This window comes from Anarhichas minor, unplaced genomic scaffold (assembly GCF_050575085.1).
Source record: "Anarhichas minor isolate MPS153535 unplaced genomic scaffold, ASM5057508v1 ptg000031l, whole genome shotgun sequence".
Lineage (NCBI taxonomy): Eukaryota > Metazoa > Chordata > Actinopteri > Perciformes > Anarhichadidae > Anarhichas > Anarhichas minor.
In genome coordinates this window covers 4,882,103-4,907,885 of record NW_027466477.1, presented here as the reverse complement: position 1 = coordinate 4,907,885, position 25,783 = coordinate 4,882,103, and the positions used below count along the sequence as shown (strand labels likewise).

Below are 25,783 nucleotides of genomic sequence, written 5' to 3'. Positions count from 1 at the left end.
ACTGATGGAGGTCTGATAGAGGATCAGGACTACACTGAGACTGGTTCATATAGAGGATCAGGACTACACTGAGACTGGTTCATATAGAGGATCAGGACTACACTGAGACTGGTTCATATAGAGGATCAGGACTACACTGAGACTGGTTCATATAGAGGATCAGGACTACACTGAGACTGGTTCATATAGAGGATCAGGACTACACTGAGACTGGTTCATATAGAGGATCAGGACTACACTGAGACTGGTTCATATAGAGGATCAGGACTACACTGAGACTGGTTCAGGACCAGTTAAAAGATCCTCACTGTCACTTTAACATGAGACGTTTCTATCAACTCCTCATATGATAATAACTTCACAGCAGTCAACTGTTTTTTGACAAAGCAGAGAAGAAGAAAGAGGGGCGTTCTTGTATCCAATGAGCCAATCAGAGCAGAGAGATTGAACTTAAACTTGTTGAGTCTGTTCCTGGTTCCCAGACAGTCTCCTCTAAAGCCACCATCAAGCCAAAATGTCCACTTTACGCATTCAGCCATGTAGAATCTAAATGTCAGATCTGTCATGATCCCCAGAGGACGAACCCTCTTTTACTAAAATAACATCAGAATTCATCAGAATGGTTGTTTTTTGTTTCTAAAAGTAAAGAACCTGAAGAGGAGTTTCAATACACATGCATGTAAATCATGTCTCAGTATTCAGAAGTATTATTATATTATTATATTCAGTATTGCTGACGATGACGATGAGGAAAAGAAGAAGAAGTAGAAGAAGACGGTGACTTTAAAATGGATCTTCTGTGCATCAAATAGAAAAACAGAAAGACGTCGTCATAAAGCGTTAAAAGTCTTAAAGTACAAGAAGCTAAAAAGTTCAGTGCAAACGGAGAGCAGGTTCTTCTCAGGATCCAGGTTCTCCTCTGGATCCAGGTTCTTCTCTGGATCCAGGTTCTCTTCAGGATCCAGGTTCTCCTCTGGATCCAGGTTCTCCTCAGGATCCAGGTTCTCCTCTGGATCCAGGTTCTTCTCTGGATACAGGTTCTCCTCAGGATCCAGGTTCTCCTCTGAATCCAGGTTCTTCTCTGGATCCAGGTTCTTCTCTGGATCCAGGTTCTTCAGAGACCTGATAGAATGTCAGCCATCGTACAAAGTCCCAGTTTAATCTAGACTGCATAAATAATATCGACTGCATTAAACGTTTAAGCCTTTTAAAATCTATTTGCATGTTTCCCATCATGCATCACTCTTTTTACTACTTGTTGTTGAATGTTTCCTTTTCCTTTAGAGAAGAACATGCAGATTATGGAGCTATCAATCGGTAATGAAACTTGTTTTTTGCTCAGCTGGTTTAACAGTCAGGCGTTTTACAACGGCTGGACGAGGCGCTGTGGGGGGGGGGGGGGGTGTTCACAACGTTTACCTTTGAACTCTGAACTCACTTCAGCTCCTTTCGAGAAAAGAAACGAATCAGACGAGAAAAACACTCAGATGTAAAAAGTAGCAGAATGTTTTCTACTCCGGTTGTGAGCGCACCCTGACCCCGATGACATCACTCTCACATCAGCCAATGGCTGATCAGATGACATCACTCTCACATCAGCCAATGGCTGATCAGATGACCTCAGACGTCCATTTTCTAGCACTCGCCGGCGGCGGTGTCGTCCTCGGCGGGTCGGACTCCGTTCGTCTGGACATCTGGACGGCGATTGTCCTCCGCCACGCTGTGGAGACGGAGACACGGGAAGATAAGATGGAGGTGTAGAGGGGTGGAGGGGTGGAGGGGTAGAGGGGTGGAGGTGTAGAGGTGTAGAGGGGTAGAGGGGTGGAGGTGTCGTGTTCCAAACCTGCCGATGCAGCCGTTACTGAGCGAATCCTTCTCGGTCAGGGAGCTGCAGGACCTCCTCTCCTGCCAGGAGCCTCCTCGGGGCTCCCTGCCGGTCTCAGAGCTCCTCCTTCTCCGGGCTACGACGGGTCCCGGTCCGGACCCCCGTCTCTCTGGACCGAGCTTTGGACCCGGTCCCTCCAGATCCCGGCCCGAGTCGCTGCTGGTGCGCCTCCCGTTCAGGCTGTCGAAGGACGAGACGTGGCTCATCTTACCGTCCGGCTTGTCTGGAGGATCACAGAGAAACAAGACATGAGACCAGAACCTCCAGAGAGTCCCCGATCCTCTTGCAGACAATCCAACGAGAGACCAGAACCTCCACAGAGTCCCTGATCCTCTGGGACTATTGCTTCATTGATCTTTAAAAGGTAACTATTAGTGCTGGGCAAGTTAACGCTTTATTATCGCGTTAACGTATTCATTAATTAATGCTGACAATTATATTATCGCGCGTTAACGCAGTTTTTTATTTTTATGTTTCATTAAGCGGACACGCACGATCATCTCGTTACAGGATCGTGACGAGTGGTGAACAGCTGTTTGTGTGGCGTCTCTTCCGTCTCTTCCTGCTTCCTTCACCTACATTCCCCTGGGTCCTAAGCCCCTCCATGTACAGCTTCTTATCACCCTCTATGTACCAACGTACATTTATAACAAATACCACACATATTACGGTAATCAGCGTTGCCTGTGTGTCTGACCAACATACTAAAATACCAAAAAATAAATGATTCATTTAAATTATTGTTTTAGAGTTTTTAAAGTGTTTTGTTTGTAATATGTATAATAAGCATCATTTAGTATCACTGCTGAGAATTTAACAAACATAAAAACATGACGTAGATAGGTTTGCAGTTTTCAAGAAGTATATTTAAATATCATCTCTTACACATGAAGATAAAGTTGTGAACACCGGCTGAATATCTATGATCAGAATCATTATAACTGTGTTATAACTACTGCTGTGTAAAGAGAATACTGCTGCTAACAAGAACCTGATGTGTTTAAAGTGTTTACAAACCAAATGTTATTGACCTTTAGTTCATATAGCAGTACTTTAAAATAAAAGTGAGCAATACACTACTTTTGAATTCATTATTGAATTTTGCCATAACAATGCGATTAATCGCGATTAAATATTTTAATCGTTGCCCAGCACTAATATATATATATATATATATATATATATATATAAATATATATATGTATATATTTAGATGACACCAGCTCCCCTCAGACAGTCTCAGTCCACCAGACGAGGTCAGTCCGTGATGAACTGGTCTCACAGTGTGAGAGGAGCAGGTCGCCCTCTTCTGGACACACACTGACACTGCAGCTCAGATGCTTCCTAAGTCCTTTCCTAACCACTTCTCCTTGACCTCTATAAGGAAAACGTTCTTCGTGAGAGTTAAACTTCACTGACACTAGACGACGTCATCGTGACGTGACGGTGGATGTTTGCTGACGTGGTGAAACTACAAATGGTCGGAGGAAGGACTACAAACATGGACGTCTCCTTCATTAGGCCGCTGAGAGAAGGAGACGCCTCAGGTCCTTCCTTCCTTCTGTCCCACGTTAAGAGTTATATTTATTTATGTTGTTTGAGACACTTTGTTTTATTTACTTGTGATTCCTGATTTGTTTATTTTACATATTTGTTCCATGTTTGAAATAAATACATTTGAATACATTTTATGAAAATAAAGGTTAGCTTATCGTTTATTTTCATAAACCGTCACTTTAAATGTTGCCGCCGCAAGGAATTGTGGGACGGCATTTTATGTCCTTTCCTTTGGTAAAGGATGGTCCAGTGTCTCCTATGCTAAAGGAGATAAGGAAAGGAAGCATTGAAGCTCCCTTTCCTGAGAGAAAAGACCAGTGTCTCAGCGGGAGACCAGATCCATCATGTGACCCTCAGAGACCAGATTCATCATGTGATCCTCAGAGACCAGATCCATCATGTGACCCTCAGAGACCAGATCCATCATGGGACCCTCAGAGACCAGATCCATCATGTGACCCTCAGAGACCAGATCCATCATGGGACCCTCAGAGACCAGATTCATCATGTGATCCTCAGAGACCAGATTCATCATGGGACCCTCAGAGACCAGATCCATCATGGGACCCTCAGAGACCAGATCCATCATGGGACCCTCAGAGACCAGATCCATCATGTGACCCTCAGAGACCAGATTCATCATGTGACCCTCAGGGACCAGATCCATCATGGGACCCTCAGAGACCAGATCCATCATGTGACCCTCAGAGGTCCTCTTCCTCAAACACCTTTTAGTTTATGTGCTGCTGGAGACCCAGGATGTACTGATGAACCAGGGGAGGGAGGCACGGGAGAACCAGAACCCGGACCAGGACTGAGAGGGGCAGACTGTCAGACCCTGCTGCAGTAGAATGAGAGGTTTTCTAAAGGGAGTCTGGTTCTCAGAGACACTACCACTAAGGGGGGCAGAACCAACTCTAAATTAAAGTTTATCGCAGTAACTTTAATTTGAAGGTAATCCACAGCTACTATGCTGAACTTTATTTAGAGTTGATTGTGTCGCCCCCTGTGGACTAAAGTGGTAGTGTCTCTGAGCACCAGACTCCCTTTAGAAAACCTCTCATTCTACTACAGCAGGATCTGACAGTCTGCCCCTCCCAGTCCTGATCCTGGTTCTCTCGTGTCCCCCTTTCCTCCAGCGGGTCCATCAGTCTGGAGGATGTTTTACTTGTAACAGAGTATTTTAGATCCGTTACCTCCAGAACCAGGTTCTCCCGCCTTGTTGCGTCTTCGTCTCAGGATTACCTCCAGCTCGCTGTCCTTCTTCTTCACCGACGGAGACGGCCCCGCCTCCTGAGAGCCTCGGCTGGGGCTCCTCTTCACCGTCTCCTGGAGAACACGAGCGTCACTGCAGCGGCTTTTAACCTGTCAATCACTGTGTAGCCCCGCCCTAAAGCATCCCCTGCTTTATGGTCTGTTTGACTCTAAATGGACCATAATGTACTAAATGAACATCATGCTGTATTGAAGAAGACTTGAAACTAGAGATTGAGACCATAAACTCATGTTTACAATGTTTACTGAGGTAATAAATCAAGAGAGAAGTAGAGTCATTTTCTCATAGACTTCTATACAACCAGAGGAGTCGCCCCCTGGTGGACATTAGAGGGAATGCAGCGTTACCAGGATGCCTTTCAGCTCCTCCATGGCGCTCTCCTGTGGTTTCTCCTCACAGACTGGAGGCGGCTGGAAAGAAAATACAAACAAATTATTTTTACTTTGACACAAGAGTTCGATCATGTGACCAATGGTGCTGTCGGGAGACACTGAAACGTTTGATATTTGAGCTTTTTGTGAGGGACGAATGTAACTGTAACTAAAAGTGATTGAGCTGAGCTCCTGACGTCAGTTAAACTGGAAGTTCAAAGTGTGTGTGTGTGTTTGTGGGGGGGGGGGGGGGGGGGGTGTGACCTCACATCTCAAGATTGAGGCAAACATCAATATACTCACTTTTACTGCTGCTCTCTGCTGAAGAAGAAGAAGAAGAAGAGTTACAGTGAAACAAAGATGGAGGAGGAACAATGAGCCGGATGTTATAATAAGAACTCCTTTAACCTGCTGCATTCATTAGTTTACTCATATTTAGTATTTTCTCGTTGGTAGAAAATATATATATATACTCTATATATATACAGTATATATATATATATATATATATATTTTGTGAGTGAGGTTTCTCACAGAAGAATACAAATAAAAATGTTCTCTGGTGTATAAAATGTTCCAGAGTGACACAGTTGTTATGAAGCCGTCTGTCAGCAGCAGCTAAACGTTGATTGTTTGATTGATTGTTTGATTGATTGATAATGTGATGAAACAATAACAGCTCATCATGTTGTTTTTAAATGTCACCACAGTGACAATAAAGCTGATTAAATACTGTGTCAATTAACTATTTTTGATTCTTTCAATGGGACACATTATTATTATTGTTATTATATTATTATATTATTATTATAATATTATAATAATAATATTATTATTATAATATTATAATAATAATATTTGTATTATTATTATTATTATATTATTATTAATATATTATTATTATATTACTTTTATTATTATATTATTATATTATTATTATTATTATATTATTATTATTATTATTATATTATTATTATTATTATATTATTATTATTATTATTATATTATTATTATTATTATTATTATTATATTATTATTATTATTATTATATTATTATTATTATCATCACCTTGCTCTCCTGACTCTTGACCGGCCTCAGGACGACTCCATGTTTGATTCTCTCCATCATCTCGTTCAGCGCCTTCGCCTTCACGTCTCCGTCCTCTCCAGCTGGACAGAAACAGGAAGTCCATAAAGTTATTATTTTCATAGGTCACCGTGATGATGTCACAAGACGTTACCTGTAGCACACAGGTGAGAATCACCTGCAGGCTGCTCCGAGGCCTTCACAGAGGTCTTGGAGCCTTTGGAGGTCTTCCTCATGATGGCGATCAGAGAGCTGAGAGAGACAGGAAGTGATATCATGAGGAGACACAGGAAGTTGAAAATACTACATTGATGACAAGTCAATCGTGTTTTACGTCCGTCCTCACCTGAGGGGGTTGCACCTGGAGGGGGGAGGAGGTGGGGGAGGGGGAGGAGGAGGAGGAAGAGGAGGGGGGGGAGAAGCGGGGGGTGGGGCCAGCCCGGGTTCAGGGGGAGGGGGGGCCGTGCTGGTTGTCACAGAGACCTCTTTGTGGGTCTGCTGGAGCTCGTTGACTGTGGAGACAATAGAGACAATAGAGACATAAATAAAACTGTACTACTACTAACATGTAGCAACTTAGCGACTGTGGCTAAGTGGATAGCAGGGCCGTCTTTCAATCAGAGGGTCGGCGGTTCGAACCCCGGCTCCGCTAGTCGCATGTCGATGTGTCCTTGAGCAAGACACTTAACCCCAAAATTGCTCCCGTAGTCCTACGGTGTAGAAATGTGATAAACTCTGAATTGGATAAAAGCGTCTGCTAAATGACTGTAATGTAAATGTAATGTAATGTACTACAGTACTACCTACTACAGATACATGATTGTCTGTCTCTTGGTTTCCCTGCAGAGTGACGCCTCCTCTCTCACTATCTGTGTTTGTTGCTGAAGTCAGTTGGTGGTTCTGACTTCATGTGACCTATTTAAAGGATACAGATGCCCTGTTGCATGCTGGGAGAAAGTTTGTGTTGCCAGCTTTCCTGCAGCAGATGGGTCGATGGTTGGAGTCAATGGAGGAATTGTGGGAGTTTGTAGAATAATAAAGTAAAATAGTCAACGTGTTTATTTATGTACAAATTTCATTTATGTACAAATATTTGATCAGCGTGTTCACCTCGGTCCTCCAGCTCCTCGTTCTTCTTCTCTGCTCGATCCAGTCGTCCCTCCACCTCCTTCTTCTCCACCTCCAGCAGCTCCAGCTGCCTCTGAAGAGCCTCCAGCTGCTTCTTCACACCGCTCTGCTCCAGCTGGGCCTCCAGAGTCTCCACCTACACACACGCACACAAATAATTAAACTACCTGCTCAGGTACTCTGTTCACTACCTGCTCAGGTACTCTGTCACTACCTGTTCAGGTACTCTGTTCTCTACCTGCTCAGGTACTCTGTTCACTACCTGCTCAGGTACTCTGTTCTCTACCTGCTCAGGTACTCTGTTCACTACCTGCTCAGGTACTCTGTTCTCTACCTGCTCAGGTACTCTGTTCTCTACCTGCTCAGGTACTCTGTTCTCTACCTGCTCAGGTACTCTGTTCACTACCTGCTCAGGTACTCTGTTCTCTACCTGCTCAGGTACTCTGTTCTCTACCTGCTCAGGTACTCTGTTCTCTACCTGTTCAGGTACTCTGTTCACTACCTGCTCAGGTACTCTGTTCACTACCTGCTCAGGTACTCTGTTCACTACCTGCTCAGGTACTCTGTTCACTACCTGTTCAGGTACTCTGTTCTCTACCTGCTCAGGTACTCTGTTCACTACCTGCTCAGGTACTCTGTTCTCTACCTGTTCAGGTACTCTGTTCACTACCTGCTCAGGTTCTCTGTTCATTTACTCTGTTCATTACCTGCTCAGGTTCTCTGTTCAGGTACTCTGTTCACTACCTGCTCAGGTTCTCTGTTCAGGTACTCTGTTCTCTACCTGCTCAGGTACTCTGTTCACTACCTGCTCAGGTACTCTGTTCTCTACCTGTTCAGGTACTCTGTTCACTACCTGCTCAGGTTCTCTGTTCATTTACTCTGTTCATTACCTGCTCAGGTTCTCTGTTCAGGTACTCTGTTCACTACCTGCTCAGGTTCTCCGTTCAGGTACTCTGTTCATTACCTGCTCAGGTACTCTGTTCTCTACCTGCTCAGGTACTCTGTACCTCCTGCTGGTGCCTCAGTCGCTCCTCCTCCAGGGTTTTGGTGATCGTAGCCACGTCCTCCAGAGCTTTGAGGAGCTGAACGCTCGGCTCAGAGCTCTGCAGCAGCAACATGCTCTGTCTGTTGGCCTCCTTCTGCTTCACCAGCATCTACAGGGGGAGGAAGAGGAAGAGGAGGAGGAGGAAGAGCAGGAGGAGGAGGAGGAGGAGGAAGAGCAGGAGGAGCAGGAGGACGAGGGGAGGAGAAGGAGGAGGAAAAAACGTAAAAAACTGTAAAACTAACAAACATAAGAGTCCAAACCTGCACTGGTCCGTGTCCTTGAGCACTAGCTGCACATTTACACATTCCTGCCTTCCTTCTTCTTCTTCTTCTTCTTCTTCTACATGTTACTTTTATTTACCTCGTGAGCGTACGTCTCAGCTTTCACTCTCAGGCTCTGCTCCAGGTTCAGCTGGTCTTGCATCCCGTCGTACTCCTGAGCCGCCATCACGGACACTACAGAGGCAGGGAGCTAGCACGTTAACCTTTTCCATGCTGATTACATGCTATTATTAGCATGTTAGCATCAGAATCACAATATGTTGCTCTCAGTCACTGTGTTTCTCACCTCTGTTAAATCTCTTGATGGTTTTACGTTGGTGCTCAACAGTCTCACGGAGATCCTTCATCTCAACCCGATCTTTATCTGACTGGAAGACGGAGAAACAACTCAACTGTTAGTCGACTAGAAGGAGGGGAAGAAGGAGGAGAGGAAGGAGAAGGAGGAGAGGAAGATGGAGAAGGGAAAGAAGAAGAAGTAGAAGAAGAAGGAGAGGTAGAAGGGGAAGGAGAAGGAGAAGAAGAAGAAGAAGAACAGGAAGAAGGAGGAAAGGAAGATTTGATTTTTAAATTCCTTTTATTGATCCAGGACCGATCACTGTCACGTCATCAATTCAAAATAAATAATAAATAGAACAACTCATCCAACCACAGAAACATACCAACATGGGAAGGAGGGGAAGAAGGAGGAGAGGAAGAAGAAGAAGTAGAAGAAGTAGAAGAAGAAGAGGAAGAAGAAGAAGTAGGAGAAGAAGAAGGAGAACAAGTTATCCTGCAGGTTCTCTCCGTCCTCACCCGTGACGTCAGCTCTTCTATCCGTCTCTGCTGTTCATGAACCTGAGTAACAAAGTTCTTCTCCTCCTCCAATAAAGTGTTTACTGTCTCACCCAGATCTGAAAAACAGAGGAACAGAATACAATGATGAACTTTATTAATACAATTATATCAGAATAAACTTACTGTACCTTTAACTTGTTGTTGGTACTGTGTTAATATCATACTACGTACTGTACCTTTAACTTGTTGGTACTGTGTTAATATCATACTACGTACTGTACCTTTAACTTGTTGTTGGTACTGTGTTAATATCATACTACGTACTGTACCTTTAACTTGTTGTTGGTAGTGTGTTAATATCATACTACGTACTGTACCTTTAACTTGTTGTTGGTAGTGTGTTAATATCATACTACGTACTGTACCTTTAACTTGTTGCTGGTACTGTGTTAATATCATACTACGTACTGTACCTTTAACTTGTTGGTACTGGGTGAAGGTGTCAGGACTTCCGTCTGCAGCGTCTGCGTCCACAGCGATGCAGTCTGAGATGTTGGGAAGCACCTCCTCCAAACACGGATTAGACGACAGACTCATGTACTTCAACTTCCTGTTCTCACAGTTCAGCTGGAGGTCAAAAGTCACAGCGGTCAATGACACGTAATTATTTACATTTACGTATATATATATATATATATATATATATATATGTGGAGGCAGTAACAGACAGTCGAGTCCGTGCAGACTCATCCTGACTCAGCTGTTCACTCTCTTCTCCTGCTGAAGCCAGCTGGACCCTGATAATGCTAATCACACAGTATTGATTATTGAGTGTGTGTGTGTGTGTGTGTGTGTGCGTTTGTGTGTGTGTGAGTGTGTGGGTGTGTGTGACTGACCTTTGTGGCCAGGGCCTCTGCATTTTCCCGGCATGACTTCTCGATCTCCAGCTGAGTCTGCAGAACGCTGACCTCCTCAATCACCATCTGAGACACTGAGGGGAGGACGAACACACGCACACACACACACACACACACACACACACACACACACACACACACACACACACACACACTCATACACACACACACTCACACACACACTCACACACACACTCACACACACACACGCACACACACACACACTCACACACACGCACACGCACACGCACACACACACACACACACTCACACACACACTCACACACACACACACACTCACACACACACACACTCACACACACACACACACACACACTCACACACACACACACACTCACACACACTCACACACACACACACACACACTCTCACACACACTCACACACACACACACACACACACACACACTCACACTCACACACACACACACACACACACACACACAGAGGTTTGTTTCTATTGCACGTTAATATTTTTCTCTAATCTCTTTTCTCAGTTTCTAATCCTGAATAAGAAGTCTGAATGTAACTCAGACTTCTTCATTTCTGTCTCTGAGAGGAATCTTTGACACTCCGCTCTTTTTCTACCAGCGACTTAATGCGAAGCATAAATTACCAACTGAGAGACATCAGCTCTGCTTCTACCAGCAGCAACATGAACCTAAAGAAAGAGACGTTACATGAAAACAGTCTTTTCAAAATAAACTTCCGTCTTCACAGGAAACAGCTCAGGAAGTTTCAGAATAAAACGTTGTATTTTCCAGTGATCCTCTTGAGGTCGTGAAAATGACCGAAGCGACACTTTAGCAACTAATTCCAGTTCAAACATTGTTTCCAGACTCGTCGGCACAGAGTTTGAAGAGAGACTGAGTAAATACCAGATATTATACTATATATATATATATATATATATATATATATATATATATATATATATAGTATATACAACATTAAAAAAGAGATAAAACTGTGCAAATACACACTCAATTTGTTGGACTCTGCAGAAAGGACAGTTGAGTTGACTGTGAAGTTTGTTGAATCTTTTGTGCCGCTATATTCACCTGTTCTGAGTTTAAAAAGGTGTTTTTTCATTAAGCTTGACATTAAAGTCTAATTCCAGGTGATCTATTCTCTAGTGACCTAAAGTTAAACCTAAACCTAAACCAGGCCGAGCAGGAAACGCTGACGAGCCATTTTTGTTTCGTTATTTAATAAGTAGGGTACATCCTCTGGGGACCATGAATGTTTGTACCAGATTATTTCACATCATCATCATGGAGGAGGAGTGTTTATTATCTAATCTGAGCTCAACGAGCCTCAACGAGCCTGAAGTCAGGTTCATTACCCCCCCCCCCCTCCCAAAACCACACACACACACACACACACACACACACACACACACACACACACACACACACACACACACACACACACACACACACATCCTTCCCCCCCTTTTTTGTCTGCTGCTGAATAATTCATGAGGATCTTTCAATAATTCATGTGAATAACATGACAGGAGCGACTGCTGTGTTCTCTGGGGAGCCGGCGGATGAATAAATGAGAGGATGAATAAAAAAGACTGAAGGGAGGATGTGGCGGGACCCACCATGGAAAACCAGGACCAGAGTTTCTGCTGACTCTGAAGACTTCAGGTCAAGGTTTTTTTTTGCTGCAGCAGACAAATTTCTGATTTGTTTTTGACAACAGATTTTGGGGTTTGAGTTGAACCAAAAGGTTTATCGCCTGTTTATCTTCCATCTTTTTATCTTTTAGTTTAACTTAAGAGAAACACAGAATCACCAGAAGATCTAAGTTGTGACATGTTTGATACACAGATTCTGATTGTGTCTGTTGAATGAATATGATTATAAATATGACTGTCCAATGACTATTTAGAAATGTCTTCACATCATATTATTTGAGGATAATTTGATAAAGGATGGCAACGTATCTTCATCGAAAGGTTCGTAGGATTTTGTAAAATAAGAAGTTACTCCTTATTTTTTGTTCGTTTTCCTAAAAAGTCCAGCAACACGTGTCAATTTCTACTCATATGAATAGTATTTCAAAAATAAACTGTCTTCACAACAAAACTACTTAGTTATGTTTACACAACAAAACTACTTAGTTAGGTTTAGACAACAAAACTACTTAGTTAGGTTTAGACAACTAAACTACTTAGTTAGGTTTAGACAACTAAACTACTTAGTTAGGTTTCGACAACTAAACTACTTGGCTTATGCCAGGGTGCTGGAAAGGAGGCTCCGACCATTTGTCGAATCTCAGATTCAAGAGGAGCAATGCGGATTCCGTCCCGGCCGTGGAACAGTGGACCAGCTCTTTACCCTCGCAAGACTACTGGAGGGGTTCTGGGAGTTTGCCCAACCAGTCTACATGTGCTTTGTGGACTTGGAGAAGGCTTTCGACCGGGTCCCTCTGGGGTTCTTGTGGGGGGTGCTGCGGGAGTATGGGGTGCCGGATCCATTGCAACGGGCGATCCGGTCTCTGTACGACTGCAGTAGGAGCTGTGTCCGCATTCTCGGCAATAAGTCAGACACGTTCCCGGTGGGTGTTGGCCTCCGCCAGGGCTGCCCTTTGTCTCCGGTCCTGTTCGTGACTTTCATTGACAGGATATCTAGGCGCAGCCGGGGGGTGGAGAACGTCAAGTTCGGGGGTCTCGGGATCGCCTCTCTGCTGTTTGCAGATGATGTGGTCCTGTTAGCCTCCTCGGATCGTGACCTCCAGCATTCACTGGGGCAGTTTGCAGCCGAGTGTGAAGCGGCGGGGATGAGAGTTAGCACCTCCAAATCTGAGGCCATGGTGCTCTGCCGGAAACCGGTGGATTGCTCCCTCCAGGTGGGGACGGAGTGCCTACCTCAAGCGAAGGAGTTCAAGTATCTCGGGGTCTTGTTCACGAGTGAGGGTAAGATGGAGCGGGAGATCGACAGACGGATCGGGGCGGCTGCAGCAGTAAAGCAGGCGCTGCACCGGACCGTCTTGGTGAAGAGGGAGCTGAGCCGGAAGGCAAAGCTCTCAATTTACCACTCGGTCTACGTTCCTACCCTCACCTATGGTCACGAACTCTGGGTCGTGACCGAAAGGACAAGGTCGCGGCTACAAGCGGCCGAAATGAGCTTCCTCCGTAGGGTGGCCGGGCTCAGCCTTAGAGATAGGGTAAGGAGCTCGGTCATCAGGAGGGAGCTTGGAGTCGAGCCGCTACTCCTTCGCGTCGAAAGGAGTCAGCTGAGGTGGTTCGGGCATCTAATTAGGACGCCTCCCACTGGAGGTTTTCCGGGCACGTCCAACTGGGAAGAGACCCCGGGGAAGACCCAGAACACGCTGGAGGGATTACATCTCCCAGCTGGCCTGGGAACGCCTCGGGATCCCCCAGAATGAGCTGGAACATGTTGCCGGTGAGAGGGAAGTCTGGGTCAGCCTGCTTGGCCTGTTGCCACCGCGACCCGACCCCGGATAAGCGGAGGAAAAGGATGGATGGATGGAACTAAACTACTTAGTTCGGTTCTGACAACTAAACTACTTAGTTAGGTTTAGACAACTAAACTACTTAGTTATGTTTAGACAACGAAACTACTTATTTAGGTTTAGACAACAAAACGACTTAGTTCGGTTCTGACAACTAAACTACTTAGTTAGGTTTAGACAGCAAAACTACTTAGTTCGGTTCTGACAACTAAACTACTTAGTTAGGTTTAGACAACTAAACTACTTAGTTATGTTCTGAAAACTAAACTACTTAGTTAGGTTTAGACAGCAAAACTACTTAGTTAGGTTCAGACGACTAAACTACTTAGTTAGGTTCAGACAACTAAACTACTTAGTTAGGTTCAGACAACTAAACTACTTAGTTAGGTTTAGACAACTAAAATACTTAGTTAGGTTTAGACAACTAAACTACTTAGTTAGGTTTAGACAACTAAAATACTTAGTTAGGTTTAGACAGCAAAACTACTTAGTTATTTTCTAACAACTAAACTACTTAGTTAGGTTCAGACAACTAAACTTAGTTAGGTTCAGACAACTAAACTACTTAGTTATGTTCTGACAACTAAACTACTTAGTTAGGTTCAGACAACTAAACTACTTAGTTATGTTCTGAAAATTAAACTACTCAGTTAGGTTTAGAGAGCAAAACTACTTAGTTATTTTCTAACAAATAAACTACTTAGTTAGGTTCAGACAACTAAACTTAGTTAGGTTTAGACAACTAAACTACTTAGTTAGGTTCAGACAACTAAACTACTTAGTTAGGCTTAGACAACTAAACAACTTAGTTAGGTTCAGACAACTAAACTACTTAGTTAGGTTTAGACAACACAACTACTTAGGTTCAGACAACTAAACTACTTAGTTAGGTTTAGACAGCAAAACTACTTAGTTAGGTTCAGACAACTAACTACTTAGTTAGGTTTAGACAGCAAAGCTACTTAGTTAGGTTCAGACAACTAAACTACTTAGTTAGGTTTAGACAACTAAACTACTTAATTATGTTCTGACAATTAAACTACTTAGTTATGTTCAGACAACTAAACTACTTAGTTAGGTTCAGGCAACTAAACTTCTTAGTTAGGTTTAGACAGCAAAACTACTTATAGGTTCAGACAACTAAACGACTTAGTTAGGTTCAGACAACTAAACTACTTAGTTAGGTTTAGACAACTAAACTACTTAGTTATGTTCTGACAATTAAACAACTTAGTTATGTTCAGACAACAAAACTACTTAGTTAGGTTCAGACAACTAAACTACTTAGTTAGGTTTAGCCAACTAAACTACTTAGTTAGGTTCTGACAACTAACCTACTTAGTTAGGTTCAGACAACAAAACTACTTAGTTAGGTTCAGACAACTAAACTACTTAGTTAGGTTTAGACAACTAAACTACTTAGTTAGGTTTCGACAGCAAAACTACTTAGTTAGGTTCAGACAAATAAACTACTTAGTTATGTTCTGACAATTAAACTCAGTTAGGTTCTGACAACTAAACTACTTAGTTAGGTTTAGACAACTAAACTACTTAGTTAGGTTTAGACAACTAAACTACTTAGTTATGTTCTGACAACTAACCTACTTAGTTAGGTTTAGACAACTAAACTACTTAGTTAGTTTCAGATAACTAAACTACTTAGTTAGGTTTAGACAACTAAACAACTTAGTTAGGTTCAGACAACTAAACTACTTAGTTAGGTTTAGACAACAAAACTACTTAGGTTCAGACAACTAAACTACTTAGTTAGGTTTAGACAGCAAAACTACTTAGTTAGGTTCAGACAACAAACTACTTAGTTAGGTTTAGACAGCAAAGCTACTTAGTTAGGTTCTGACAATTAAACAACTTAGTTATGTTCAGACAACTAAACTACTTAGTTAGGTTCAGACAACTAAACTACTTAGTTAGGTTTAGACAACTAAACTACTTAGTTATGTTCTGACAATTAAACTACTTAGTTATGTTCTGACAACTAACCTACTTAGTTAGGTTCAGACAACTAAACTACTTAGTTAGGTTCAGACAACTAAACTACTTAGTTAGGTTCAGACAACTAAACTACTTAGTTAGGTTTAGACAACTAAACTACTTAGTTAGGTTTCGACAGCAAAACTAATTAGTTAGGTTCAGACAAATAAACTACTTAGTTATGTTCTGACAATTAAACTTAGTTATGTTCAGACAACTAAACTACTTAGTTAGGTTTAGACAGCAAAACGACTTAGTTAGGTTCTGACAACTAAACTACTTAGTTAGGTTTAGACAACTAAACTACTTAGTTATGTTCTGACAATTAAACTACTCAGTTAGGTTTAGAGAGCAAAACTATTTAATTAGGTTCTGACAACTAAACTACTGAGTTAGGTTTAGACAACTAAACTACTTAGTTAGGTTTAGACAACTAAACTACTTAGTTAAGTTCTGACAACTAACCTACTTAGTTAGGTTCAGACAACTAAACTACTTAGTTAGGTTTAGACAACAAAACTACTTAGTTAGGTTCAGACAACTAAACTACTTAGTTAGGTTTTGACATCTAAACTACTTAGTTAGGTTTCGACAACTAAACTACTTAGTTAGGTTTCGACAGCAAAACTACTCAGTTAGGTTTAGACAACTAAACTACTTAGTTATGTTCTGAAAATTAAACTACTCAGTTAGGTTTAGAGAGCAAAACTACTTAGTTATGTTCTGACAACTAAACTACTTAGTTAGGTTCAGACAACTAAACTACTTAGTTATGTTCTGAAAATTAAACTACTCAGTTAGGTTTAGAGAGCAAAACTACTTAGTTATGTTCTGACAACTAAACTACTTAGTTAGGTTCAGACAACAAAACTACTTAGTTATGTTCTGACAACTAAACTACTTAGTTATGTTCTGACAACTAAACTACTTAGTTAGGTTCAGACAACTAAACTACTTAGTTATGTTCTGAAAATTAAACTACTCAGTTAGGTTTAGAGAGCAAAACTACTTAGTTATGTTCTGACAACTACACTACTTAGTTAGGTTCAGACAACAAAACTACTTAGTTATGTTCTGAAAATTAAACTACTCAGTTAGGTTTAGAGAGCAAAACTACTTAGTTAGGTTCAGACAACTAAACTAATTAGTTATGTTCTGAAAATTAAACTACTCAGTTAGGTTTAGAGAGCAAAACTACTTAGTTAGGTTCAGACAACTAAACTAATTAGTTAGGTTTAGACAGCAAAACTATTTAGTTAGGTTCAGACAACTGTACTACTTAGTTAGGTTCAGACAACTAAACTACTTAGTTAGGTTTAGACAGCAAAACTACTTAGTTATTTTCTGTCACCTAAACTACTTAGTTAGGTTCAGACAACTAAACTACTTAGTTAGGTTCAGATAACTAAACTACTTAGTTATGTTCTGACAACTAAACTACTTAGTTAGGTTCAGACAACTAAACTAATTAGTTATGTTCTGACAACAAAACTACTTAGTTAGGTTTAGACAACTAAACTACTTAGTTATGTTCTGACAACTACCCTACTTAGTTAGGTTCAGACAACTAAACTACTTAGTTAGGTTTAGACAACAAAACTACTTAGTTAGGTTCAGACAACTAAACTACTTAGTTAGGTTTCGACAACTAAACTACTTAGTTAGGTTTCGACAGCAAAACTACTCAGTTAGGTTTAGACAACTAAACTACTTAGTTAGGTTCAGACAACTAAACTTAGTTAGGTTCAGACAACTAAACTACTTAGTTAGGTTTCGACAACTAAACTACTTAGTTAGGTTTCGACAGCAAAACTACTCAGTTAGGTTTAGACAACTAAACTACTTAGTTAGGTTCAGACAACTAAACTTAGTTAGGTTCAGACAACTAAACTACTTAGTTATGTTCTGAAAATTAAACTACTCAGTTAGGTTTAGAGAGCAAAACTACTTAGTTATGTTCTGACAACTAAACTACTTAGTTAGGTTCAGACAACAACACTACTTAGTTATGTTCTGAAAATTAAACTACTCAGTTAGGTTTAGAGAGCAAAACTACTTAGTTATGTTCTGACAACTAAACTACTTAGTTATGTTCTGACAACTAAACTACTTAGTTAGGTTCTGACAACAAAACTACTTAGTTATGTTCTGAAAATTAAACTACTCAGTTAGGTTTAGACAGCAAAACTACTTAGTTAGGTTCAGACAACTAAACTACTTAGTTAGGTTCAGACAACTAAACTACTTAGTTAGGTTTAGACGACTAAACTACTTAGTTATGTTCTGACAACTAAACTACTGAGTTAGGTTTAGACAACTAAACTACTTAGTTCAGTTTAGACAACTAAACTACTTAGGTATGTTCTGACAACTACCCTACTTAGTTAGGTTCAGACAACTAAACTACTTAGTTAGGTTTAGACAACTAAACTACTTAGTTAGGTTTCGACAACTAAACTACTTAGTTAGGTTTTGACAGCAAAACTACTCAGTTAGGTTCAGACAACTAAACTACTTAGTTAGGTTCAGACAACTAAACTACTTAGTTAGGTTTCGACAACTAAACTACTTAGTTAGGTTTCGACAGCAAAACTACTCAGTTAGGTTTAGACAACTAAACTACTTAGTTAGGTTCAGACAACTAAACTTAGTTAGGTTCAGACAACTAAACTACTTAGTTATGTTCTGAGAACTAAACTACTTAGTTAGGTTCAGACAACTAAACTACTTAGTTATGTTCTGAAAATTAAACTACTTAGTTATGTTCTGACAACTAAACTACTTAGTTAGATTCAGACAACAAAACTACTTAGTTATGTTCTGAAAATTAAACTACTCAGTTAGGTTTAGACAACTAAACTAATTAGTTAGGTTTAGACAGCAAAACTATTTAGTTAGGTTCAGATAACTAAACTACTTAGTTAGGTTCAGACAACTAAACTAATTAGTTATGTTCTGACAACAAAACTACTTAGTTAGGTTTAGACAACTAAACTACTTAGTTATGTTCTGACAACTACCCTACTTAGTTAGGTTCAGACAACTAAACTACTTAGTTAGGTTTAGACAACAAAACTACTTAGTTAGGTTCAGACAACTAAACTACTTAGTTAGGTTTCGACAACTAAACTACTTAGTTAGGTTTCGACAGCAAAACTACTCAGTTAGGTTTAGACAACTAAACTACTTAGTTAGGTTCAGACAACTAAACTTAGTTAGGTTCAGACAACTAAACTACTTAGTTAGGTTTCGACAACTAAACTACTTAGTTAGGTTTTGACAGCAAAACTACTCAGTTAGGTTTAGACAACTAAACTACTTAGTTAGGTTCAGACAACTAAACTTAGTTAGGTTCAGACAACTAAACTACTTAGTTATGTTCTGAAAATTAAACTACTCAGTTAGGTTTAGAGAGCAAAACTACTTAGTTATGTTCTGACAACTAAACTACTTAGTTAGGTTCAGACAACAAAACTACTTAGTTATGTTCTGAAAATTAAACTACTCAGTTAGGTTTAGAGAGCAAAACTACTTAGTTATGTTCTGACAACTAAACTACTTAGTTATGTTCTGACAACTAAACTACTTAGTTAGGTTCTGACAACAAAACTACTTAGTTATGTTCTGAAAATTAAACTACTCAGTTAGGTTTAGACAGCAAAACTACTTAGTTAGGTTTAGACAGCAAAACTACTTAGTTAGGTTCAGACAACTAAACTACTTAGTTAGGTTTAGACAACTAAACTACTTAGTTATGTTCTGACAACTAAACTACTGAGTTAGGTTTAGACAACTAAACTACTTAGTTCGGTTTAGACAACTAAACTACTTAGGTATGTTCTGACAACTACCCTACTTAGTTAGGTTCAGACAACTAAACTACTTAGTTAGGTTTCGACAACTAAACTACTTAGTTAGGTTTCGACAGCAAAACTACTCAGTTAGGTTCAGACAACTAAACTACTTAGTTAGGTTCAGACAACTAAACTACTTAGTTAGGTTTCGACAACTAAACTACTTAGTTAGGTTTCGACAGCAAAACTACTCAGTTAGGTTTAGACAACTAAACTACTTAGTTAGGTTCAGACAACTAAACTTAGTTAGGTTCAGACAACTAAACTACTTAGTTATGTTCTGAGAACTAAACTACTTAGTTAGGTTCAGACAACTAAACTACTTAGTTATGTTCTGAGAACTAAACTACTTAGTTAGGTTCAGACAACTAAACTACTTAGTTATGTTCTGAAAATTAAACTACTTAGTTATGTTCTGACAACTAAACTACTTAGTTAGATTCAGACAACAAAACTACTTAGTTATGTTCTGAAAATTAAACTACTCAGTTAGGTTTAGACAACTAAACTAATTAGTTAGGTTTAGACAGCAAAACTATTTAGTTAGGTTCAGATAACTAAACTACTTAGTTAGGTTCAGACAACTAAACTACTTCGTTAGGTTTAGACAGCAAAACTACTTAGTTATTTTCTGTCACCTAAACTACTTAGTTAGGTTCAGACAACTAAACTACTTAGTTAGGTTCAGACAACTAAACTACTTAGTTATGTTCTGACAACTAAACTACTTAGTTAGGTTCAGACAACTAAACTACTTTGTTATGTTCTGACAACAAAACTACTTAGTTATGTTCTGAAAATTAAACTACTCAGTTAGGTTTAGACAGCAAAACTACTTAGTTAGGTTCAGACAACAACACTCCTTAGTTAGGTTTAGACAACTAAACTACTTAATTTGGTTGTAGACAACAACACTACTTAGTTAGGTTTAGACAACACTATTTTGTTAGGTTTAGACAACTAAACTAGTTAGTTAGGTTTAGACAACAGCTTCCTGTCTGAAATGGTTCAGGTTGTAACTGAAATGTGACACTGAGTTGAACTCCAGGTGGAGTCTGTTGCTTCTCCCGTTTCCTTTTTAACAGACAGGTGAATGAACTGAATAACATCACTAACCTTTTCTCAATAACACCTCATTATGTTGTGCAAAGTGTCCTCAAAAAGATCCATCCTTTGGGATTTAATTTGTAATCAATACGTTTCATCATCGAGAAAAGAATATATTGTTTTTTTACACACATGCATCACTACATGCTTTTTAAAAATGTTACTGTTTTATAAAGTGACTGAATATAAATGAGGAAAGAAAGATTATTGTATCGTTATCTGATTATTATTGATAAAGAGATCTTACCTGAGTGAACAGTCATGACTGAAGGTATCAGCTCTCCTAACAGCTAATAATCAGAAGCTAATCTCCTCTCTCCTCCTGTTGGCTTGGACCCCTCCTCCTCTTAAACACACCCCTTCAGAGGACCAGGTGTGAGGAGAACAGGTGTGAGGGGGGGAGGGGGTGAAGGTGTCAGGTGTCTGATTGTAGGCGGGACGATACATCGTCTTGTTTCTCTATGCAACCAGTGAACAGGAAGTGACCATATATGGACTGAGGAGGAGTGACGTAGAGACGCCGTATACGTCAATCACTGTGTAGCCCCGCCCTAAAGCATCCCCTGCTTTATGGTCTGTGTGACTCTAAATGGACCATAATGTACTAAATGAACATCATGCTGTATTGAAGAAGACTTGAAACTAGAGATTGAGACCATAAACTCATGTTTACAATGTTTACTGAGGTAATAAATCAAGAGAGAAGTAGAGTCATTTTCTCATAGACTTCTATACAACCAGAGGAGTCGCCCCCTGGTGGACACTAGAGAGAATGCAGCTTTAACACGTGAAGATGATGGTGATGATGATGATGATGATGATGATGATGAAGATGAACTGGACTCACCTCTCTTGATGTGCTTGAGTTGTCTCTCGGCCTCGTCTCTCTCCTCCGTCAGTCTAGAGCACTGAGGACGAGGAAGAAGGTCAGAACGGCTCGAGAACCATCACACTTTAAACACAGAACCTGTCTAGTCCTCCTCCTCTTCATCAGTTCTGACACACCCTGCCTCTCTCTGCTCCTGCTGACTCCATGTTTTAACCTCTTATTATCTGCTGTCAGCATCATTGTAGTTCTATATTTAGGAGGAGCAGCTGTGAGGAGTCTGGATGTTGGAGGAGGAAAGTTTGGTGACAGCAGCTGAGTCAGCACTCATTTAGACGAAGTCTAAATCACTTCCTGTCAGCTAAGAACCAGGAGCAAGAGGAGGAGGAGGAGAAGAAGAAGAAGGAGAAGAAGAAGAGGAAGGAGAAGAAGAAGGAGGAGGACCTGACAGATGTTTAGATGTAAAGATGAATATCAGCTGTTCTTTTTTAAAATCTGTTCTCAGATAAAAAGGACAAAGAGACTCTGAGCGTCTCCACTCGGTTCACTTCCTGTTTCTACCTTCAGTCTCTCTCAGCTCTCGTCTCCTTGAGGAGCTCAGAGGGTTCAGAGGGGTCACCGGTCAGAGAGCAAGGCATTTTTATGTGAGGGATCGATTCCCTCCGCCGCTCTCTGAGACGGTGGACTACACTTTGTATTTCAAATAAAAACATAGTTTACTCAGCAGGAACGCACCTTTATCTGATCTTTAATGCTAACTCATGTAGCTAACTAGCTCAGCCACAGAGGAGCAAGGCATTGTGGGAGTTGTAGTTGCTGAACGCTAACAGAATAATGTATCTTTCATGAGTAGACTCAGTCACTCGAGCAAGGTATCAAGAGGGTCGGAGATACATTTAACGAGTAATATTTCTCTGTATTTAGAAGGTCGATGGCACGAGCAAGGCACTCTTCATAGTCGGGGGTTCAATTCCCAGTGTCCCAGTGGCAAGGCACTACCACTGGAGGAAGGCAGGAAAAGGTTAGGGGTTCAAATCCCAAACAAAGCTGCCCATTTCTCTTTATGTAGGTCAATGCCCTGAGCAAGGCATTAACACACTTTTAGGGTTGTGGGTTCAATTTCCAGGAACTAAAGACTAACATCTTTCAGGGGGAGGTTGTCACATCCTTAAATGTAGCAAGGCAGGGTTGCTAGCTCTATTCCCTCTTTGCAGGTCAATGTGGAGAGCAAGGCACTAGAGCAGGGGTCTCAAACTCATCTTCACTCTGGGCCACATCAGCATCACGGTCGCCCTCAAAGGGCCGGTTGTAAATGTAACTACTCCTAACATATTGGTAAATAACTCTCTGCATTTGATTATTGTTTATTCAAGTGTAAAAATATTGTACATGCAGTTATATAAATGTAAAAATATATTTAAGCACATTTCTGTTATTATAACTTAAATCCTTTTAATTTAGGGTTAATAAACCCACATTACTCTATCAAAGATCAAACTATTAAAGAAAATATCAAAGACAAATATCAAACAAGTTATCACAATAACTTTGTTCAACGCTTAAAATCCTTTCAAGGGTGCGTTTGCACAATCCCACGTGAAGTATTTCTTTTTTTTCACACTTTATTTTTTCGGCTTTTCACCACAGACAGACAACACATACACAAAACATCAATTAAAAAAAAGGATCTGGATTGCTCTGTCTCTTCAAAAACATGATAACTGCTGTGAAATATTCAAGTTGTGTTATCGTTGACATGTAAACATCGTCCATTTCTCCCACTTCTCACGACATCGCTCCACTTGAGCTCTTATTCTATGAGTTAATAGTTCCATATCATACATTTCAGTCACAATTTTCAGCCATCCATCTTGTGATGGTGGTTCTGCCTTGTGCCATTTCTTCCTGATAGCCTTCTTACAAGCTGCTAGCAAGATCTTCAGTAGATACCTGTCTTCTCTTAACACAGTGTCTGCTGTCATATTACCTGAGTAGAGAAACATACATGACTTTGGTATATCATAGCCCAGAATTTGGACTATAACCATATGGACATTTCCCCAAAACTGTACAATTTCCGGACATAGCCAAAATACATGAGAGTAGTTAACATTTACTGCCCCACATTTCCTCCAACATGGTTGGACATACACGTGAAATATTTCATGTGTTGTAAAGCCACGTTTAAAGTCTTCAATGTACTCACAATACATTTATATGTCAAGTGTACAGTAACCAGCCAAAGAGCTGCTTCTGTGACTTTGTTTAAGTATCTCATAATTCTGACTTTCTATCTCATAATTCTGACTTTCTATCTCATAATTCTGACTTTCTATCTCATAATTCTGACTTTCTATCTCATAATTTTGACTTTCTATCTCATAATTATGGCTTTCTATCTCATAATTATGACTTTCTATCTCATAATTCTGACTTTCTATCTCATAATTCTGACTTTCTATCTCATAATTTTGACTTTCTATCTCATAATTTTGACTTTCTATCTCATAATTATGGCTTTCTATCTCATAATTATGACTTTCTATCTCATAATTATGGCTTTCTATCTCATAATTATGACTTTCTAACTCATAATTTTGACTTTCTATCTCATAATTATGGCTTTCTATCTCATAATTATGACTTTCTATCTCATAATTATGACTTTCTATCTCATAATTTTGACTTTCTATCTCATAATTATGGCTTTCTATCTCATAATTTCGACTATGAGGATATTTTTATTATCAAGTCTAACTTAAAATGTTAATTTTTTTTTAAAATTTAAAATAATATATATATTTTTTGCTGGCAGATTCGCGGGCCACATAAAATGACGTGGCGGGCCCGCGGGCCGGATTTTGCCCGCGGGCCTTGAGTTTGAGACCCCTGTACTAGAGACTGCAGGTTTTAGGGGCTGGTCCTTGTAGGTCAAAGAGGGGTGGAGCCAAAGGGTTGTGTGTCCGATTCCTCTGGTAATTTAGCAAGGCATTAACACGGTAGGGAGAGTTCATTAATAAAATAATAAAATAAATATCATATCAAACCTGAGGCGACGCTTTTTATTTCTTTGTGTTAATAAAAACACATTTTTAATACTCATTTCTTTATTAACAGACTGAAATAACGTGACTTATGTTTAAAGACATTTATTGAAACGTCTCTGATATTAATATATGAGTTCTGTTCTTCGCTTTAATGGCGAGCGGCTCGTTTAGGGAGGGGTCCGGTTCTCTCCGTGAGAACGAGCCGGCCGGTGAGTCGGTCATACCGGCTTCAAAAGGTCCCGGATGTACCCGGAGAGACGGACCCGGATCCTGCAGGACTCGGGTCCGGGTTTAACAGGCAGAATAAACGGGATTAGAGCTGTTTCCATTATTTGTATCTGGTTACCTCTGTTTGCATGTGCGCGTCCCTCCTCTCCTCCTCCTCCTCCTCCTCCTCCTCCCCACATCCCTCCATCTGCGCGGACGAAGAGCAGGGAAGCATTTTCAGGAGAAGAGTGATTCAATAGTCCTCTTTATCCGACCGGACTCGATTGATGAAGATGAGATGGATTCTTTATCTTCCTCTCTCAGACACATGGGATGGAGAGGAGCTCGGTGCTGCTGCCGGTGGACAGGATCCTCCTCTTCCTCCTCCTCCTCTCACTGACAGCATCATCTGGCTGCCCTGAACCCCTCCTCCTCCTCTTCCTCCTCTCTCGGTGCTGCAGGCAGAGTCGAGTTAAACCATTTGTGAAAAGTAATTCTGCTGCACGTCTTCAGCTGAGCTCTAAAGTTATAATAATATTGTTATAATAATAATATAATATTATTATAATAATATTATAATTTATATTATTATATTATTATAATATATATAATTTGTATATATATATATAAAATATATACAGGGTTAAAGGTCAAACTTTAACTCACAGCTCTGTGAACACACTTTAACAAAGTGTGTGTGTGTCTGTGTGTGTGTGTGTGTGCGTGTGTGTGTGCGTGTTTGGGGAGATATCAGTTCTACACCGACATCTAGAGGCGATTCTATGCAACTACAGATTCTCTCTTTGTTAAACACTTATAATATTATTGTGTATTATTATTATTATTATGAATGTTGTTGTTGTTTTATAATAATTGTTGTTGTTGTTATAGACACATATTCAATAGAAGATCAAACATATCAT

The 25,783-nt window shown here is 40.3% G+C and overlaps 1 protein-coding gene across 1 annotated transcript; it reads right to left on the bottom strand.

The window, feature by feature from the left end:
* Positions 1-830: 830 nt before the first annotated feature.
* shtn3 (shootin 3) lies at positions 831-25,068 on the bottom strand. Its single transcript, XM_076105207.1, has 16 exons — positions 25,000-25,068; positions 21,628-21,688; positions 10,301-10,395; positions 9,878-10,031; positions 9,423-9,520; positions 8,917-8,998; positions 8,710-8,804; positions 8,312-8,458; positions 7,287-7,440; positions 6,523-6,688; positions 6,355-6,428; positions 6,159-6,259; positions 5,066-5,128; positions 4,639-4,771; positions 1,643-2,108; positions 831-1,122 (listed from the first exon to the last, which is right to left on the bottom strand). The coding sequence occupies exons 1-16, from the start codon at positions 25,066-25,068 to the stop codon at positions 831-833; spliced, it is 2,250 nt and encodes a 749-aa protein (XP_075961322.1).
* Between the last annotated feature and the right edge of the window lie 715 nt (positions 25,069-25,783).